Source organism: Petaurus breviceps, unplaced genomic scaffold, assembly GCF_028583685.1.
Source record: "Petaurus breviceps papuanus isolate PSGF00001 unplaced genomic scaffold, PetGlider_PUasm1.0 90903, whole genome shotgun sequence".
NCBI classification, from domain to species: domain Eukaryota; kingdom Metazoa; phylum Chordata; class Mammalia; order Diprotodontia; family Petauridae; genus Petaurus; species Petaurus breviceps.
The window spans coordinates 2,702,766-2,719,909 of record NW_027187376.1 but is presented as its reverse complement, the minus strand read 5'-3'; the positions used below and the strand labels follow the sequence as shown (position 1 = coordinate 2,719,909).

Sequence of the window (17,144 nt, the reverse complement as noted above, 5' to 3'; positions counted from 1 at the left end):
CTTCAGTTTAAATAAACTAGGAAGGAGGGCCCTGTCCTCTGAGCTAGTCAATGGAATGTGATTTAGGTAGTGGGAGAATCCTTTTGTTCATGAAGGGTGGGTAGTTCATACCCTCTTCAATCCTTAACCCATTTTCAATGCCAAGAAGGGGGGGGGAGGGGAGGGGAGGAGAAAAGAGAGCAATTGAGAAGGGCTTTTTATTCAGCCTTCTCAGATGGAATGGAGTCTAATCTCAAAAGTATCACTTGTTCTCACAATAACTCTGCCTCTCCTCATCCTGACTAATATGCTTTCCAGGGCAATCACTTAGGTCTGTTTGTGAGCAGTGATGTGGAGAGAGCTGTTTGTATGGAGGTGGAGCTATTCTGATTACTACAATCACCAACATTTAGATTGGAAGTCCTTAGAGGCAAGGGACTCAGTTTCTTGCTTTGTAATCACCACCAGCACCCAAAGGAGTGTTGTACACAGAGAAGGCCATTAAGTGTACATATGGTAAAAGAAAAGATGTCAAACACAGGGTCCACTCCAATATGCTGCTCAAACCAAATTAAAGTATAATTGAAAAATATTCAACAAAATCAATAAAAATATAACAAAACATAGATATCATCATATTTTTAAGCAAAGTCAATATGCAGACACAAGGATCTTTGTGTACCAGATTAGTGGTCTCTGTTTCTATCTTAATTTTGACACCACTGTGATAGAGGATGAATAGGAGACCCAAGTGCTCAGCCCTCTAAGAATGTCTCGTCTTCTAGGCCTGAGAGTGTCCAACAGGTAGATGCTCCAGAATGGCAGATTTCTGCTCCATCTATGGAAAAACTTCCTAACAGAGCTGTCCTGAAGCAGACTGGGCTGCCTTAAGAGTTAGTGGGCAGTGGGTAGTAGGCTCCCCACTCAGGAGGAGGCTAAATGGGCACTCATCAGAGATGCTGTAAAGGGAATTCTGGTCCAGGTACATAGTAGACTAGACAATTTTCAAGGTCTCTTCCCACTCTGAGATTCTGTGATTTTGACTGCTGGACACAAGCTGAAGCAGCTAAGATGAAGGATGCCATGTTATCCATTTCTGCTCTTCAGTTTCTCTTTCATAAAATGGCGGTTAATTGACCCCCTTCCTGTCATCCCCCATCCCAAACCTCATCCTCTCTGGCACAGATACTGCAAAGTTGAAGGGAGATGAAAGCTGGGAAAGGCAGTTTAGAATTCTAAGGAATGGGTTATTGATGTAATTACTGCTTCAAGTTGACCCTATTATAACATGGCCTAAATTGTCTATAACATATCCCTTAAATACAACAAGCAAATGCAGGGATATCCTGATAATACATACATTTAATTTGGGCAATAGTAACATATCCCCCAGTGTCAAAGGAGGTTCCCCTGTGTTATAGTGACAAGGAGAACAGGCTTAGAGTCAGGATGCCTAGGTTCTAAACTCCACCATGACACAAATTGTGTGACCATAGACAAAGAACTCTCTGAGCCTCAGTTTCCTCATCTGTAAAATGGGATTAATAATATACTATCTTCCTAGAACCATACATTTTAGAGATGGAAGGAACCTTCTGAATCATGTAATTCAATCCTTTCATTTTGCAAAAAAGAAAACTAAGGCCAGAGAGGGTAAGTAATTAATAACAATAATAATAATACTAAATGGTAATTACTAATATTTATGTAGTGTTTACTACGTGCCAAGAACTGTGCTAAATGCTTTTTAGTTATTATCTCATTTGTAAGAGATTTGTTCAAGGTACCAACGGATAAATGTCACAGCCTGAATTTCATCATAGGTCTCTGATTTCAAAGACATTATTTTTACCACTCTATCACAGTAACCTCGTTGGTTTTTATGAGGAAAGAGCTTTGAAAAGCTTAAAGAACAAAAACAAATCTGAATTGTTGATTTTGTTGTTTGAACTTTGATACTACTTTAAAATAGTGAGATACAAAAAGAGAAAGTCTCCAGTTTCAGGAAGGCCCTGTAGTAAATTGAATCAATGAACGCTACCGGTATTAGACCTACATTCAATTTCTCCTGGAGCCTCTCAACAAATACTTGGCAGAGAGAAGGAGAAGGAAACATCTGCTCATTTCAGTGAGAGCAAAACTGATGTCTAAAAAACTGAGACAACTTACTAAAGAAAAGCCAAGAATCAAAGGTGAGGGGGAGGCCTAGAATCCATATCTGAAATTCTGATCTTGCTGCTTTCTAGAGACTTGGCTGCTTGGCAGATACAAGCACCTGTTCTAGCAGGACCAAGATACCTCAGAGGAGGTGGGGTAGCCTCTGCCACCAGATCCCAAGGGAGCAGAACAAGAGCCTAGGGAGAACTCCCCAAAGACTGAATGACTCTTTCCCATCACAGAAGAGAAGGGTTTGGCCGGAGGAGTTGCGATCCTGTTACTAGGCCCCACTGAAACTAATCAGTATGAAGTACTCATTCGCTGTGGTTTCTCAGCAGGAAGAGTTTCTCTGCTGTACATTCAGAAACTGGGGAGAAAGGTGAAGTCTAGAAGTAGAGAACTGGGTGGGATTCTTGATTCTTACTTTGTTGAAAGGCAGTGTGAATAGTGGATAGAGAGCTGGCCTTGGAGACAGAAAGACTTGGGTTCAGGTTCTGCCTCTCACACATACTGGCTATGTGATCCGGATCAAGTCACTTAATCTCTTAGTGTTTTAGACATCTGTCTAACACTGAAAGGGTAGAGAAGGTGCTGGCCTGCATTGGTAACAGAGGAGTTCTCATCTGGGAGTTCCCTGTATCAATGAAATCAGAAATGTCTCTTTCCTTTGGTAGGTGGGAACATTTCTGTTCAAAGCAGAAAAGCTTTCATAGGGAGTTTCATGGGTACTGGTCTAGACCTCAGTCTCCTAAAGTAATTTCATCTTATTGAGATATAGCTAAAATATAGCAGTGGCCACTACCTCCCAGACTTTCATTCTGTGACATACCATCCCTAATTCCCTGAACCCATCCCCATGCCCTGAAACCAACACTGGATCATTAAACATTCTGCAACAGGTTGCCCAGAGTACAAAGTCAATACCCATCTCATATTCAGGAAGGGAGCAAGTAACTGAGGGGTATCTTGCCTGCATCATATTAAATCTTCTTTTGCTCACCAAATGCTTCACAAATCCTCTCTCTACCACAATGTAACTACCTAAGAACCATCACTCTGTCCCAGTCCTCTTAACCACCACCAAAGCTTCTGTCAAGTTCTCCTTCCCTTCCTTACATCCCTTTAGGTTTTCTACCCAAACCTCCTTTTCTAACTTATATATCATACAGATGTGCTCTCCATTCCTTGGAAAGTATAACTTGTAAATTTGCAGAACATTTTCTAATGATATGAATGCTCAAAGCAGCATAGACGTGGGACTGAGGAATAGCAGGAAGGCTGTTTATGAGACTGTTTCAATGTCCAGAAGCCCAAATCAGAGACTTTTCATACTCCAAAAAACTCGCTCTAACCTTATTTTGTTTGGACCAGTTTTTTTTTAACTCTTCATCATGCCCAGCTCATCACTTTCCTTATAGGTTTGGATCCAGGTCACTCTATTGGAATATTTCATCTGAGAGTTCCCTTGGCAAAAACTGGCACGACTCAGTACTTTGAGGAAACATATGGCTACTTCCCAAATGTGCCAGATATGCCAAAATACAAGAGTAGGTTCAGGACTTTAGACAGGTAGTGTGTCTAGGAGGAGGAGACCAGAGTGGCAGGAGAGAGGAGCAAGGAAATAGGAACTATGGTCAGAATCCCATCAGTGAGGGTATGTATTCCTATTGCCAAAAGATCTCATTGAATGGCCCCCAAACTTTAGAAAGTCTTTCTACCCAAGGCTCACCTCCCATTAGTCTCCTAATATAGGCTTTTCAAAAATTGTCTCTGAACTCATCAGTTTTAGGTTCTTTGGAAAGGAGGAGAATTGCCAAAACACCCCTCCCCCATATCCCTCCATCCCATCTTTCTACCTAGAAAAACTTGAAACTCAGTGTGCATTCACGTGGGGGGGGGGTGGAATACTAAGGATTTTTGAGCAAACTATATAATCCTTTGTATCCTAATGTGGGTGTGAGAAGATAGTGCTCTGGAAAACAAAGTTATTGAGGCTAGGATGTTCTCAAAATGAAAAGCACAGAATCTATCGAGGAAAGTTAGGGGAGGGTGTCTTTGGAGAACTTGTGGAAGCAGAAAAAGTCAACTGTGAGGCTGGTCTTGAGATATGAGAGAGTATCCCCTGGATAGAGTCAGATACTCAAAGGGAGTCCTGAAAAATATCATTGCTGAGAGGCTTCCTTACCCTACTGTCCTCTGGACCCCTTACTTTTGAGTTCGAGGCTCCTGAGGAAGCATTCTGAGTGGGTCTGGAATTATATCATTGGAAAGGGAAATGTAACAACTAAAATGTGTCAGCAACACTAAAGAAATCTCTTCCAGAGTCACTTTCTCCCATTCCTTTTCCTCCATGATGGGTAAGAAACCACTAGCATGAGATACTGGTAAGATACTATTAGAGACACAAAAGATGCCATCCCTTGGCCACCTGGCAGACCTAAAGAGAAGAATCAACCATTGATAAGTCCTGGAAACTCATAATGTATCTTTTGGGGTTTTGAAGTAGAGATTATCTGATACTGGCCTCTCCAAGGCCCAAATTATGGTTCATCTAGGTTAGCAACTATGCATCTTCAAGGCCCAGAAGATGCCAAGGAGTAAGGTAAGAAGAAAAAGGACTCACCTGTTCAGGGCCCTGGAAGCAGATCCTGCAGAGGGGGGTCCTCATGCCACTGTCCAGACTGCTGCCAAGTGAATATCGGTCCTCAGCCTTCCCCTTGCAGAAGTCATCTGAGGAGGTGCTGCTGAGCAGGGAGGCAGGTGGCTCCACACCCTGACCACCCCAGTCGTCCTCTGCTGAGGTTGGTGGCAAGGGTGGCGGAGGTGGCAGAGGAGGGATCTCCCCACTGGCCCCCTCTCGAGGACCCCTCCAGCCTACCCATCCACCAGCACTCAGGGCTGGGAGGGTGTTGTTGTTGGCTGCCAAGCCAGGGGGCTGGGGGTCACCGTGCATGGGCAGCGGGGTCGGCGGTGGGCGCCGAAGCAAGAAGACCTTCAGGTCATTGAAGAGCATGCGACATCGGCACTTGAGGAGACCCTGGTGGCGCAACATCTGGGGAGCCTGGTAACACCCGCCACAGCAGTACCAGCAGCAGCAGCACCACCACCACCAGAGGAACCCACTCAGGGGCATTAGCATGTGCCTATGGTAGAGAGAGGGCCGAGCTCCCAACTGGAGTCTTTGGGGATAGAGGGAATGGATGGAGGTGGGGGGACCACAGTGTATTGTGCTATGGGGTTGAGGGAGAGTTTACTTTGTCACTCCCCTCTCTTAAATTTCCTCCAAATCACAAAATGCTAAATGCCCCTGAAGGGTGAACTTCCTATGATCTGTTGTCTCTAAACCCTCCCCCACCCCCACTCCCAAAAGAAAAAAATAATTGTCTTTATCTTCTTTCTTCCCTCAAACCCAGGGCTTGGTTTGGACAAGGAGGTCTCCTCTCTGCCTTTGAACAGGGGCTGAGTTGGTAGGGTAGGGTAACAGAGGGGACTGTGGAGTGGGGATGATAAAACTGGGCCTTTGGCCCAAAACCTTTTTAGTTGGGAATTCCTTTGGAATGGGAAGTAGGGTAGGGGCTGGAGAATTATTCAATTCTCCTCAAAGTCCTAGTAAGGAGTGGAGGTGTCTTTCTTTTGGATTAGAGGGGCTAGGGTAGGAAGAATTTAAATCAAATGAGGAAATGGACTTGAGCTCAACTCAGGGAAAACCTACTCTTGATAAATGGTTATGAATGTATCTAAAGGGAGTAAACTCACTTCAGGAAATAGGGAATAGGGCTGGGAGGGGGTGGTGTGTTGGAAGTTTCAAGCCCTAGGAGAAGAGAGTTGGGGAGATTAATCCCAGAAGCACCAGAGAGGCTAGTAGGAGCAGAGTTGAGTTAGGAAGATTTGGGTTATTGAAATAGGAAATTGTGCTTTGCCTCTGCTGCCAAAGGGGTGGAGAGGGTAGGGAAGGCTTTTTGGACAATAAAGAATTTTTTTTTTTTGAGAAAAGATAGGAGGTTCGGAAAGAGAGACTAGGTGATGGTGGCTCTTGGGGTGAGGGTGGGTGGGGAGAGATTGGAAAGCACGTTTAACTCTTGCAGTGCTGGCTCCTTCCTGAGCGTGGAGGTCCCTCCCTAAGGAAAGAGGGAGGTGAGCTTAAAGGGGAAGAAAAAAAGGGTGTGTGGAAAGGGGGGGAGGAGGAAAGAAGGGGTGGGTTACATGATCTCGGCTCCCAGACCACCCTTGCTGTAGCTTGTAAATCCGAGGTCCCCTCGCCTTGGCTCCATTAAAGGCCCCGGCTGGAGGGCAGCGAGGGCAGGGAGAACTGGAGGTTAGGGCTGACCCCTTGCTCTTCTTCCTCTTCTTCCTCCTCCGCCGCCTTCTCCTCTTCGTCGCCGTCCTCCTCCTCTTCCTCCCCACCCTCCTCCTCCTCCTCTTTCTCCTCTGACCGAGTCCGGCGCTGCTGTTGCTGCTGCGGCGGCGGCGGCGGCTGAGGCTGTTGCTGCTTCTCGGCGGCGTCCGGCTGTCTCCGGGGTGGGGGCTGCTCCGTCTCGTCCTCTTGCTGCCAGCCGCTCGGCGCGGCCGCGGGTCCGAGCTTCATGATCCTCCTCCTCCTCCTTCCCTGGGGGCTGGCCCTGAGCCCCAGCTCCCTGGTAGCGCTGCCATGCGACCGTAGGCAAGGCAGGCGTGGGGTGGGGGTGAGGGGTGAGGGCCGGGAGGGACAAGGAGAGTGGAGGATGAGGAGGGCCGACTTGGAGAGACGGAATATTGTTTTTTATATATATGCGTATATATATGAAAAACAAAAGGAGCGTAATAATACAATTAAAAATAATAATAAAAGCGTGCAGTCCGCGTCTGGGGTGGCTTGGGGGAGGGGGAGGGGGAAAGGGAAGGCTGCTGTGTCTTTGCCTGCAGCTCCTACCCCTGCCCCCTCCCCCCAGCAGCCCCCCCACCCACCTCTCGGCGGCCGACCTGGCTGTGTCCCTACCCCCCTCCGCCCTCCCCTCCTCTCCGCTTCTTCTGGCTGGCTCTATTCGCTGTTGCTACCTCTCCTCGCAGATGCAACGAGGTAAGGCTTGTTTGCGGTGCAAGCTGGAGTCTGAAGGGAGGGGAGGGTGAGGGGAGAGATGTGGCGGCGTTTGGGGGGAGCCAGGATGTGGCTTTAGCTTCCTGCCCTTGACTTGCAAAAAAAATGTATAATATATATGCAAATATATTATAAAAAGGGAGAGAAAGCAAATCAAATGCAAGGATGTCGGGTGTCGTCTTGTCTTCCCCGGTGTTCAGAGCCCGCCGCCTCGGCTTCTGTCCCCCAGCTCGATCTTCGGTGCAAAGGCAAAGCAAAAGGGTGGTGTTGGGAGGGAGGCGGTGGAGGCGGCGAGTTGCAGGTCTCCGGACTGAAAAGAGAGGTTCTGAGTGTTGTGGCTTCTGCCGTCTCCGCCACCGCCTCCGCTGCCTCCGCTGCTGCATTCAGCACCCTGGGCGGCTGGACAGCTCCCACCCAGACCCCGCGCGTCACGCTACTGGGGGACTGACGCAGCCTGGGAGGGGTGGAAGAAAAGAGGAGGAGAGGGGGAAAGAGGAATAGAGAGAGAAAGAGAGAGGGAGAAAGGGACAGCGAGAGGGATGGATATAGGGAGGGAGAAGAAGAAAGGGAGGGAAACAAAAAAGGGAGGGAGTTAGAGAGGAAAAGGGTGGAGGGATGGAGAAAAGTGGGAGAGGGAGAAGAGAGGGTGGGGGAAGGAGAAAGAGAGATTTAGATGCTAACTCTAGCATCTTCCACAGTTGCTCTGGAGTGGAAGATTAGTGTGCATGCCATGGTGTAAATGACTCAACAACACCTTATCATCTCCTGCACTAAGTACTGTTGACCTGCACATTTAAGTGTGGATATCAATTTTAATTGGATGTCTGTCTTACAGGCCCTGAGAGGTGGAGGTGGATGAAGTTTTGAGACTCCCACACAAAACCTGGAGGATACATAAAACTCATGGTGGGGAGAGTGCAAATTAAGATTTTATTGAAAGGTGGAGATCTGAAATTCATTGGCTAAATATATGCTGTAACAAAGAGGATGATTGTAGTCACGTCCATTTTCTTCTTCATCTTCATCATCCCACATTATAACACACTCTTGTTTATGATCTAGTGGATTCTAGATATTGAAATCCAAAGACAATTACATAATTCCATTTTAATCAACAGCTCCTACCCTTTCAGCTAAAGTAATCCTTGGGTAGAGACCTTTCCCAACTTCTTCTTTTGAATGCATTTCTATTTCCTTTTTTCTGCTCCAGCCCTCTCTCCAAGAAGAACTGCTAACAAGCAGGAAAATGGCCAGAAAGGAGAAGTACAAGATCAAAGAGGATAAAAAATAAAGGAGCATGTATAGTTAGCACCTGGATTAGTGAATCACCAACCTGGATGAACTGGTATGATTCAAAATATGAAAGACATTTGAATACTTCCTCATTCTTTATCATAAGCTTCCACCCTATTTCCAGCATCATGGTCTTGGACAAGAGGCCCCTATAAGTTATCTGCCAGCCATAGCAATGCTTCTAGATACCTATGAACTAGAGACAGAGTACATCACAAGTACACTGCCTCTCAGCATCATTGGCATGAAGCAGTCCTCTATTAGATACAAGAAAATTGCTCCCTGGGGTGGCTAGGTGGTGCAGTGAATAGAACACCAGCCCTAGAGTCAGGAGGCCCTCAGTTCAAATATGGCCTCAGACGCTTAACACTTACTAGCCTCGTGACCTTGAGCAAGTTGCTTAATTCCAATTGCCCCCCCCAAAAGCAAAAAAAAAAAAAGAAGAAAGAGAGAAAAGAAAATTGCTCCCATTGCCATAGGAGTTACTGGTTTATTCCTAAGCACCCCACTACCTGGGCACCAGGGAACACAAGTTAGCTCCTTGTTGGAATGATGCCCCTTCCACTTAATTTTCAGTATTGAACCCCATCCTATCCCAAGAGTAAAGTGTAAAAAGAATATCATGATGCCAAATTGTTCCCCAAATTATAATGATTGTATCAGGGATGAACACATAAGCATTGAAAGTATTATCTCTGAACAGTAGATACAAAAAGAACCTAAGGGAAACTAATAAAATGTCATCTGCTTCCAGTGAGACAAATTAGTGACCCCTTTTTGAGTGAGACAACCAGATTCCATTCCTCCAGTAAGTTTGTAGATAGGCATTTATGTGTTTCTTTCATTCTTCCGTGATCTATAATTTAGGGATATTCCCTCTACCAACACAGATTGTAATCCTATAACTCAGCAGATGGTCTTTTGAGAGTTTTGGGGGCCAAAAAAATCATAATCCTGTAGCCAACCTGATAATGAGTCTCTCCAAAATTAATTAGCCCTGTATTCAGACAACAAACATACAATTGATCACAAAAGCTATACTTGAAGACTTTCTAGCTTGGTTCAACCTGCCAGAGGTTGTGCACCACTGGTATGGCTTTCAACACTAGGGTCAGCCACCTCTCTAAAATGATGTGGTACCCAAGGAGTACTTTAGTGGAGAACATGTATCTATTCTACTTTGCCTAAACTTGCAAAATATATCCACTTCAATCCAACAATCATTTACTCAACACCTACTCTGTGCAAAGCATTGCAATAGGTGCTAGGAATACAAAGACAACAATGAAACAGTCATTGCCCTAAAGTGAAAACTCCAAGTGTACAGAATATGTTCATTAAGTGGGGCAGGGGGAGGCAGTACACTCAAACCTACTGTGAAAGCAGAAACAGAATGAGGGCCGAGGTGCAGCCTAGGATGGAGGAATCATAATAGAACTGTCTTCTGTAAAAATGGAAAGGCTTTTGAATCTGATTTAAAACCAACCTAACACCACCCTGGATTTGGGTCTTCAAACATCAACCTGTGTGTGAGTAATATTTAAGAGGTCTGGTAAGTGAAAATTACTATAAATGGTACACTGAATCAATGGACCTTGATTCTGGGAAAAAATATGTCCAACACTGAGTTATTTATTTTAGAGGATTTTGAGATGGGGGGACTGGGGGTGTTAGATGAAGATAAAATTTACATCTAAAGAGGGTCATTTGGCTAGAGGGGATTTCACTGCTAACAGGTGGAAAGTAATCGATATTTTTCATTTCACACCAGGAGGTTTTCCGCTCATTAATAGATTTATTTGGTTAAACGAAGTTATTTGGGTGCATATTTCACTACAGGCAGAGGTGCTGGGGACAGATGGATAAGTGTAAGAGTATAGGCTGCTTCAAAAACTCCTCTTCAGGAAGAAATATTGAAAGAAGGAAGATTTCTCAAAAGTTCAAGGGAGATGCATAGAGGCCAATGTCTTCACAAATTTTCCCAGCTATAAATAACAGTTGAGTGTGCCAAGTTTTGCTGCTGTTACAGCATCCTTATTTGCCTTATAGCGGACATTTCAAGTCACCATACCACCATAAGGACTACTGTTGCTGCTGCTGCTCTGCTGCTGCTACTTTTGTTGTTCAATTGTGTACAACTTTTTGTGCCCCTCCTTGGACTTTTCTTGGTAGAGATCCTGGAATGGTTTGCCATTCCTTTATCCAGTTCATTTTACACATGAGGAGATAGGGGCAAACAGGGTTAAGTGACTTGTCTAGGGTCACACAAGCAGTAAGTGTCTGAGGCCAGATTTGAGCTCAAGATGGTTAGTCTTCCTGACCACAAGTCTGGCACTCTATACACTGCATTACTTAGCTGCTCCTGCTCCTTCTACTACCTGCTTGCCACTGCATTTCCTATCAGCTTTGCCACAGTGAAAGATCTTAGGATCACAGATCTAGATCTGGAATGGGCCTCAGATGTCAAGTAGTTCAACTTGCTCATTATATATACATTGAGTAAACTGAAGCTTCAGGTTACCAGGTTTGCCCAAGATCACACAGGAAGCGAATATCAGAGGCAAGACTGTAACCTAGAACTTCTGACTCCATAGCCAGTGCTTCTTCCATTAAACTACATTGCTTCCATCATTTGGGATCAGATCACATTCCCATGCATATTAGAATTATTTGTTTATAATTCCCCCTTTAGGGAAAAAGGGACATGGACATCAGCTACTGTACCTACATTTTCTTTTTTAAAAAATTAACCAATTAATTTTAAATTTTCAACATTTGCTTTGATAAGATTTTGAGTTCTAAATTCCCCCCCCCCTATACTTCCCCCCTTCCTAAGAGGGCATGCAATCTGGCATAGGCTATACATGTATGATCATATTAAACATATTTCCACATTAGCCATGTGGTGAAAGAAGAATCAGAGCAAAAGGAAAAAAAAACATGAAAAAGAAAAAAAAAACAACAAAACAGAGAAAATAATATGCTTTGATCTGCATTCAGATTCCATAGTTCTTTCTCTGGATGTGGATAGCATTTTCCACTATGGGTCTCTTGCATTGTTCAGAAGATTTAAGTCTAATAAAGTCAGTCATTGTATAATGTTGCTATTATTGTGGACAGTATTCTGGTTCTGCTCACTTCACTCAACATCAGTTCATGCAAGTCTTTCCAGTTTTTTATGAAGTCCATCTGCTCACCATTTGTTACAGAACAATAGTATTCAATTATATTCATATACCATAACTTATTTGTCCATTCGCCCAATTGATGGACATCCCCTCAATTTTCAATTGTTTGACACCACAAAAAAGCTGCTATAAATATTTTTGTACATGTGAATCCTTTTCCCATTTTTATGCTCTCTTTGGGATACAGACCTAGTAATAGTATTGCTGAATCAAAGGGCATGCACAGTTTTATAGCCCTTTGGTCATAGTTCCAAATTGTTCTCCAGAATGGGTTGGATCAGTTCACAACTCTATCAACCATGCATTAGTGTTCCAATTTTCTCATATCTTCTCCAACATTTATAATTTTCCTGTTTTGTATGTTAGCCAATCTTATAGGAGTGATGTGGTACCTTAGAATTGTTTTAATTTGCATTTTGCTAATCAATAGTGATTTAGAGCATTTTTTATATGACTATAGATAGTTTTAATTTCTTCAACTAAAAACTGACTGTTCTTTGACCATTTATCAATTGGGTAATGATTTGTATTCTTATAGATTTGACTCAGTTCTATATATATTTTAGAAATGAGGCCTTTATCGGAGATACTGGCTGTGAAAATTGTTTCCCAGCTTTCTGTTTCCCTTCTAATTTTGGTTACATTGGCTTTGTTGGTGCAGAAACTTATAATTTAATGTAAGAAAAATTATCCATTTTTCATTTCATAATGTTCCTCTATCTCATTTAGTCATAAATTCTTCTCTTCTCCATAGATCTGACAGGTAAACTATCCCTTGCTCTCCTAATTGGCTTATATTTTCACCCTTTATGTCTAAATCGTATACCCATTTTGACTTTATCTTGGGATAATGTTGGTCTATGCCTAGTTTCTGCCATACTGTGTTTCTACATTTTCTCTCATCCCAAGTGTCTCAGCTGTAACTCCAGGCACAGTGATTCCAAATCTAGGCTAGCCATTCTTCTCCACATGGTGTTTCTGTGGGAGATTCCTGTTATTAGAGGGATTGGGGGTAGGATGACTGATGTCTAGGGTCCACCAGGGAGGCCTGGTGTTTGAACCTGCCCATCCAATTGATGAGATTTAGATGTGTGCCATAGGAGATGAATGTCTCACAGACTTCACTAGCCATTAGAAATCTCTGCTATCCATCAAGCAGGTTTGGATGACTTCCACAAAACCCCATGGACACAGGTGACATTCTTGCTATCCCCTAATGTACATTACCATTCTTCCCTAAATGAGAGTTTGATTTCCGAGTCTATGTCACTTAGAGGCAGTGTCGTGTTGTAATGGAAATGGGCCTGGATTAGGAATCAGAAATCCCTGATTCTAATACCAGTTCTGCTTTTTGTTGCATAAGCATAAATAATTTGTCCCTTACATTCTGTGTGTATCAATTTCCTCAGCTGTAAAAAGAAAAGGGGATGGAGGCAGAAGGAAGAAAGGGACCCTGATGGTCTCTAAAGTTCCTTCCAGATATAACATTCAATGATTCCTTGAGCAACAAAGTGACACCTTGAAGCTGATCATGGTAGCAAGAGTCATGAGTGTGTAGCCAGTAAGTTTTCTCTGGTTTCTCTTTCATCACCTTGGCAGCCTGCCCTAGTCACTCATCAGCACTTTGTTTTCTCTTCTTGCCCCTTTCTGATGCCTGAAGCAAACCAAATGACTACATCACCTGCCACATCCTAAGGCCAAACCTATCTCTTACAGTCAGGCTTCAGGAGGCCCCTTGGCTGGAAGCTTTCTGATAGGGAGACTGTGGCTGTTCAGCCTTGTTTAGCCCTTGGGCACTGAAAGGCTTCTTCAGGTTCCTTTTCTGGGAAGGCAAATGATATTATTAAATATTCAATAAGCCTGAAATGAGGCAGTGAGCATGATAGACTGGACCTGATTCCCAATTGTGCTGAGGCAGCAATTGCATGCTCAGAGTCAAGCAAGGGAGGTGGTGGTGGGTGGTCCCAGCTTATCTTCTTCACACCCTTCTCTGGGCTCTTCTGGGCACAACTATTACATTGCCCAAAGTACTGGATTCAGAGGTATAGGGCTTCCATATTCCAAAGGTAATTCACAGATCATTCCTCTATATAAAGGAAAGCTTCTCCTTTTGGACATATCTTTTCTTTCTAGTGATGCTTGCATATATGTGACGTATATCTAAACTATGTATTATCCATTCAAAGCAGAACTTCCTTAGTATAATGTAGCTTTAAATTCTTGCTTTAAATAGGCTACCTTGTGTGTATATGTAGATCAGTGGTCAGAGACAGTAATATTGATTGCATGTGTATATACATATATATATATATATATACAAACATACATACATACATAATAAAACCTTGAATGTATACAATGAGAATTCAAAGGGTATATATACTATGTACAATACTATGCATAACTTGCATCATTATACAAATTCATCTTCAAATTAAAGATTCATAAGACTTAATACTGGAATGGATATTAGAGATCATTTAATCGATTCAACTATTGTTCGTTAAGTTGAATGGGTTCAATCTTGTTGTTTTTCAGATGAGGAAACTGAGGAACAGAAAAGTTAAGTCAGGCAGGAAGTAAGAAGACAAGCCAAGATTAGAATCCAAGCTCTTGTCTCCAAATCCAGTACTTTTTCCATTGTATCATGATAATTAGTATGTATACAATGGCACATTACTTCAGTCTAAAATATGTATCATCTATTTAAAGCAGACCTTCCTTTGTACAATGTAGCTTTAAATTCAGCTTGCTTTTAATAGGCTACCTGGTATGCATATGTAGATCAATAGTCAGAGAGATAGTAATATTGATTTTATATACATATATATACACATAATAATAAAACCTTGAATTTATATAACAAGAATTCAAAGGGCATACATATTGGATTCTTGATCCATCCTGGTTTGAAGGGCAGGAAATTTTAGCTCTGCAAGATTACATGGTACAGAGCTGTTATCATAAAATACATCCCTACCACATTTCTGCTTTATAACACCTCACCCAAACTCCATGAATCTGAATTGGTATACCCTTCAAAATAAGGGAGAATTTGAGCTTCATTAACTATAATTAGATAAGTAATTAAATATTTGTGCAATTATCTATCAATGTAACAAACAATAGCTGATATTTTTATGGCACTTTAAAAGTTTAGAAGTCCTTTCTTCACAACAACCCTGTGAAGTAGTTAGAGCAAGTATCATTATTCCATTTTTATATGAACAAATGGAAGTACAGAGATGCAAAGGCACTTGCCTAGGGTCATCCAGCTAATAAGTGACAAATCTCAGAATCAGACCCAAGTCTTTTGGCTTAAACACCAGGGTTATTTTCTACTGTACCTTTCTAGCAAATAATATGATGGATAGGCAAAGAAAATATGTATACTTACTCTAACTACATGTAACATTTGCAATTACAATTGGTGAGAATAAGAATGGCTTCGTGGGAATGGGGAATGTGAATTCTCATATTCTGGGGTATAGTACCAATGCAATATTCACAGCACTCACGATCACTAGAAATATACCTGTATGGTGCTCAATCACAAAATATAACAGACTCTCTATACATAAGACAGAAGCAAAACATTTATTCAGACACCAGAAAACTGGATACAAAAGTAAGTCGATTACATCATAATAGCAAAGAAGTTAATAAGCTACAACAGCACAGAGAGCAACAGCATCCTTTATCCTTTCCACAAACCAACATTTACTCACAAGCCTGTCTGCTTGCCTGCCATCCTCTCTCCTCCTACCCTCTAGCTGTTCTGACTCACAGTTTCCTGTGGGTTCTACTTTGCCATTCAGTAAGTTCCTCCTACCACAGGCTCCATGTGACCACATTCAGCCTGTTAGGGGGAAGAGTATATTTTCAAAACAGGGAAAGTCTTCAAATTCCTGTAGGCTTATTAAGAGGCAGGGAAGATCTTCAAATTACCATTATCATTACATGGGGACAGGCTAACAGGATGCTAGGAGAATGGCTGGGGTGTGTCTTAGTATTCTGCAGAGAAATAGACCAGTTGTGCAGTTTGCCCTGTCATTCAGTGTCTATATGATAGAAGAGGAAATACAGAAGCACACCTCAAACCTTTATTATGTAATTCCCATTGTATATATGGCAACTATCATCACATTCAGAGTAAATGAAGGACAAATTAGAAATAAATATGATCAAAAACGTAACAACTTTTTTTGCCCTAATGGGGTGGACTGGATTTGGAGTCAGAGAACCAATATTTAAATCCTGACTTCTATTTGCTGCCTTGTGACCTTGGATAAGTCATTTCCCTTCTTGGGTCTCAGTTTCCTCATCTGTAAAATGGATAATTCAAAATAAACTCTAAAGTCTCTTCTAGCTCTAAAACTATGATCCTTCTCTGTCTACCAACTTTAGTTTTGCAAACTAAAGTGAAATGGTGTCCACCCCATACAAAACTGACAAGACCTCATTTTTGCTTATGCAGCCAACACAGCTGATTCTCTATCTAAACCCTGACTTTGTGGGCTTCCAGAATTCTGGCTACCAATTGGACTGGATGTATTCCCACTAAAGAGATTTCTCCAACTACTTCTCCACAATCCTCACCAAATTGAGTTCTTCCTTTCAGGAAGGCACCTGGAGCAACCACTTTGTTCAATGTGACCTGCCTTCCAAAAAAGTACAATTTACTCATAAATGACGCACACCCTCCCAAACCTAAGAAAACTGCAGTTCTAACAAATGATTGTCCTGGAAAAGAAAAGGGTAAACATGTGGTTACTAAAGATGTTTCACTTTGTTGCTCTCTGCTTATGGTCATATGCATAAAATCCATATAGTAGGATTATTGAGGCAACATTATTTACCATCCTTTTTAATGAAAGATATTGTCCTTCCTATTGCTGATGAGGAGTTCTATTTCAGTGACTTGGTTTCCAATCTAATATTATAAAATTTCTGCACTATGCCTTGGTGGCCTGTGATTTATTAAACAAAGTACCTGCTGAATAACTGGACATTGGCTTCTACCCAGGGACCATTGAACTCAAATATAAATATATGACCTGGTGATCTCTGGGATTTGGAGCTGAGAAGAGGAGATTCAAGGAGGAAGGAGTACATGTCTTGTCTAGATGGAGAAAAGGTTAAATGCCAAAGAAATCCTCTTGCTCTGGAATGGCCAGATTGGAAGAAAAATGTGATTAATGGTAACAATTGCCCCTGAATTGATCACTGCCTGTGGAAGGAGGGGCAAGACACTTATAATGACTTAATGGTATTCATAAGTTAGGAGAACTCTACTTAATTGTCCTTTCCTTCTCATGGGAGGGGTCATGATTTTTAATGCTTTCTGCTAATGGAAAAACACAATCAATTTTCTGGGCAAAGACAAAAACCCCAAAATCTAGAGGCCCCCTGCCCACAAACACTGTGTTCATCTCTCCCTCTCCCTCCCTCCT

General features: G+C 42.5%; 2 protein-coding genes across 3 annotated transcripts in view; one reads left to right on the top strand and one right to left on the bottom strand.

Moving 5' to 3' along the window:
- Positions 1–5,275, bottom strand: part of MARCHF4 (membrane associated ring-CH-type finger 4) — a 246,561-nt gene extending 241,286 nt beyond the window's left edge. Inside the window, exon 1 of the mRNA XM_069075093.1 lies at positions 4,760–5,275. Coding sequence (XP_068931194.1) covers positions 4,760–5,275 — 516 coding nt within the window. The remainder of the gene's footprint in view (positions 1–4,759) is intronic.
- Positions 1–17,144, top strand: part of RPL37A (ribosomal protein L37a) — a 362,834-nt gene that overhangs the window by 194,118 nt on the left and 151,572 nt on the right. The window lies entirely within an intron of this gene.